The sequence below is a fragment of the Glycine max genome, chromosome 10 (assembly GCF_000004515.6).
Source record: "Glycine max cultivar Williams 82 chromosome 10, Glycine_max_v4.0, whole genome shotgun sequence".
In the NCBI taxonomy this organism is placed as follows: Eukaryota; Viridiplantae; Streptophyta; class Magnoliopsida; order Fabales; family Fabaceae; genus Glycine; species Glycine max.
In genome coordinates, this window is record NC_038246.2 from 32,845,313 (window position 1) to 32,849,447 (window position 4,135).

General features: G+C 35.4%; 1 protein-coding gene across 1 annotated transcript in view; it reads right to left on the reverse strand.

Annotated features, from left to right (window-relative positions):
* The window catches only part of LOC100782385 (inosine triphosphate pyrophosphatase), a 7,664-nt gene extending 3,790 nt beyond the window's left edge, over positions 1-3,874 (reverse strand). Inside the window, exons 1-5 of the mRNA XM_006588984.4 lie at positions 3,769-3,874; positions 3,362-3,511; positions 3,120-3,184; positions 2,941-3,004; positions 2,841-2,850 (exon numbers count right to left, since the gene is read on the reverse strand). Of these exons, the coding sequence (XP_006589047.1) occupies positions 2,841-2,850; positions 2,941-3,004; positions 3,120-3,184; positions 3,362-3,488 (266 nt within the window). The 5' untranslated portion in view covers positions 3,489-3,511; positions 3,769-3,874. The remainder of the gene's footprint in view (positions 1-2,840; positions 2,851-2,940; positions 3,005-3,119; positions 3,185-3,361; positions 3,512-3,768) is intronic.
* Between the last annotated feature and the right edge of the window lie 261 nt (positions 3,875-4,135).

Consider the following 4,135-nt stretch of genomic DNA (forward strand, 5'->3'; position numbering starts at 1 on the left):
ATTTGAGGGCATGAGATGTTAGGAACAGAACAAGCAGCAGACCAGCAACGCACCATTGGAGACGCAGCAGCAGACCAACAACGTAGCAATTTTCCCTTGTCGGCTGAGGTGGCACCATTCCGTTAGAAAAGCTGATTTTTCTTTTGTTTTTGTCTTTTCCTCCAAGGCATATAATGCCAAAAGCTGTTAGAATATTGTAATAGGCTCAAACTCTATATATACTGAAAACATGTATTCAAATGGCAAGCAGAAAATTGAAGTCTCATTCCCTCTTATCTTGGCTTTTCTGGAGGAATCCTGGACCTCGAATACCAGGAAAATACTCAGCTCATAACAGGGAGTATTTGGGGTTTGGGTTTTGATTGAAACGTAACCACTTTAGTATTCTTCATCATGTTTCTTTAGTAAAATATTTGATTGTTTCCTTTGCCTGTGGAGACATGCAACACAACTAATCACATAATTCCTTGGATTATTTGTTCTTATACTTGCACATCATTCTTACCATGTTCTTTTGTCATTAGACCTGCCACTTTCCAACAAACACAGTGGGCCAAACATAACATTAGAACAAGCACATTAGCTTAACCCCTATGGCTCACGCTTAGCATATATGGGACCAATGTTCTCCCACAAGTTCAAATTCAATGATGCAACCATATGTTACTTCGTGCCTTCATGAACCTGTGTGTGTGTAAAATCAGTAGTTTGACTGGACAGTGTACTAAATCTCAACAGCAGTGAGGATTTGGGTGTATTTGATTAGGGTTTTAGTGTTCAGCTGCTACTCCTAATAATATTTATCGATCATAATGATTTTTCTCTTTTTTGCCCATGGAGTACACAAATAATTTGTTGTCAGCAAAACAATATTAAATTCTGTGTTTCTCTTCTCCCTATTTTCAGTTTATGCACATGAACACAACGTACAAATCCACTTGAACACTTTCTACAACCTGTTCAAGGTTACAAGCAATAATTCAAGAAAATATCCTATCATATGCAACATATCAATAGAATATACCAATCAAAATATATGTTTTTTCATGGTGGTAGCTAAACTCATTGGTACTGCATAATTTGCTGTATAGGGTCTGCCAAGTTGTGTTTCAATGTCAAAATGTGGATAGTGTTTAGTTACTTTGCTGCACATAAGGTTAAGAGGCAAGTGTGAACCTAAAAGTCAAGTTTGAAAGACATGCATTATCCTGCCTATTGCTCGAAATTTCAACCCTTGCGCTAGCTGTCCAAATCAGTTTTCCTGCATTAAATGGCCTTGGGTGTTGCATTAACATATCAGTAGCCACCTCATAGTTTCTAATACCAAATTTTAGAAGCAACCCTTGAAGATTTTCCAACTTGAGCAGCCATTGTCTAAACATTGCTAAATCAAGAGCACTAGAGGCATGCAATGCACAAACCCCAAATATTCTTGCTCTTAGCATGAAACCTTCACACAGAGGTTCCCTACCCTATAATAAGCTGGACTTCAAAACTCAAAGCCAATAGTTTTACGTAGCTCCAATTAGACCCATAGGATCCAAAACATGACCAAATAGGCTTAACAAGAGATTCAAACAAGTGAACAACACCTTTTGGCTTGGTTTATAAATTAATTGCACACACACTTTGCACATGTTATAAAAATATAAAATGTTTCCTACAAGTTGTACACATTAGTTCAGCCATCATAATACCAGCTCACCAAATGAATAGAAGATTCTGAACCATTATTCCCAACTTTGCACCTTTGGTTTGTGTTGTTATCAAAGAGACATGGACATTTAAAATTGTCCAAATTCTCCTACACAATATTCACTACAACCTCCAATTTTTTTTATTCTCCATTTTTTCTCTTCTGTTTGTTTGGTGAGACGTATCCTTTCCATATTCCTTCTCTCTATGATAGTATTTAGTCAAAATCTGGGATGCAAACAATATTTCTCACCTTCCAATTTGTCTCTGTTCTTTTTCCCATGGAAAAACCTAAACATGTTGGATCCACAGGGCACTGGTCATGACAAACTAAGATTATCTGCTAGGCCTAGAGTTAACTAGTGAATGCTTAAACGAATAAAGGAGTGAGCATACCAGGATAGATATAAAAAATCAAGGAGAAGGTCTAGGTGCTAGATCCTATAGGGGGAAATTTGCTTAAGATGGTTTTGGAATATAAAATGGCGGCTTATATATATATGCCTCGGAAAGGTATGAGAATACAACCAATATCCCTTTAAAGATGGATAAACATAAACCCCTACAAGAAAGGTGGGAGACTATTAAGAAGGATATAGAGCACACCACGCTACATATATCTGTAGTACAGACAAGGCACGATGGCAAACTAGAATCCATGAAGCCAGCCCCATTTTGTGGGAATGACAGGTACCTGGTACTATTTTAGATAATGGTGGGTAGAACTCCCCAAATTACTGAACAGAGAGCACACTTCGAGGGTCTGTGCCTCCCAATGCCCAAAGGCCCCAATTTCCTCTCAAATTGTGAGATAATTATCTCTCTCTCTGCCTTGACCTCCTTTCTTATTTAACATCAATGACTTATTTCTTCAAACTGTCTCAGCACAAGAAAGATAAGCCCAGGCTTTTAATACAAAATAACCTAATAAGCACATACATAAATAACTATTCTCTATCATCACCTCTTTCCTACCATAGATTCTGCAAATTTTAAGAAACTATTTGCTTGTTCTTTTATTAGTGTTATGCTAAAATGCTATAGTATAAAATGAATGGCAATCATATGGGGGCTTAAACTATTATGATAAAAAAGGGGTATAAAGTTCACCTGAGCTCAATGGTTAAGGGTGAAAGATAACTTACATGTAAGGCCCTGCAGAAATTTGAAACATTCAATCATAACCAGTCAGGTTGTATAATTCCAATTTTCATAGCACAAAAATAAAGTAACAACTATATCCACCTGGAAGACCCTTCAAGGCATTGAAACAGAGGCAAGTGTCTTCAACCAACACAGGTCCATTCACCTGGCCATGCACCAAAAAAAAGTATAAAAAAAAATTATAACAAAGAAAAAAACAGAAAAAACAACATAAAACCAACAAGGTTAAGCAGGTGAGAGAAAAAATGGTAACAAAGTACCTGAACAGCAGCCATCCGAGCCTTCTCTTTGGATATATCTTCAGGCTCTCCTTGTAACTCTGGCACTTGAAATAAAATAAAAGGAAAACTAAGAATCAAACAAGAAAAGTAACTGAACAAAAAATAATAGCAATCACACACACAAATGATAAACAAGTAGAAGGAAAAAAAAAAACAACACAAGAAGGGAAAAATAATTTTAAAAAAAAAAGTTGGAAGGGAAGCGTGATTATTATTATTACAGTCAAGTTTGAGGGACTGAAAAGGAATAGAATTGCCCAAGATGGCACGAACTTCTTCAAGCTTTTTGGCATTGCCCGTCACAAAAGTAACAGGACGTGACAGTACCAACCCTCGTGCAGCAGCCATTTCCCAAATCTTGTAGGACTTTTCTGGCAACCAATGATCAGTGAGAAAAGCAGAGAGACCCATTAGAGAAAAATCATTTTTTTTTATTAAAAAAATCTTAATGAGCTTGTCAAACATGGAGTAGAATTCAATTCTATCAATGAATACAAATACAATACAATGACAGAATAAAGAAGAAAGAACACAACTTGGAGAGTGTTTTCTACAGAGCAACACATGGGTAGTAAGTAGTCTTTAGCAGAAAAAAAAAAAAAAGCAAAGGTTACAGAGAAGTTCATACCGCCGAGTCGACGATGGCTTCCCACTACGGCGGCGGCACTGTGCTGACTGCTGTGTGATGTGCAAATGTGAACTTGTTTGATTTTTTGTAACCTTTTCTTATCTAATGTGAGTTTCTCTCTCTCTATGTATAAAAGAAACAATTACTTAATTTATTAAAATAAATAAAAATAATTAGTATGTGATAAAATTTAATTTTATTCTAAAATGATATGTGACATTAAATAATTTAAGATATGAATATTTTTAAAAAATAATTTTTCAATGAATTTATATTATTTTGTTAATAACTCAATAAATATTATTACTTTTATAAAAAAAAAGTAATCATTAGAAGTAAAAATGAAATTCACTTATAAAATAGTCCT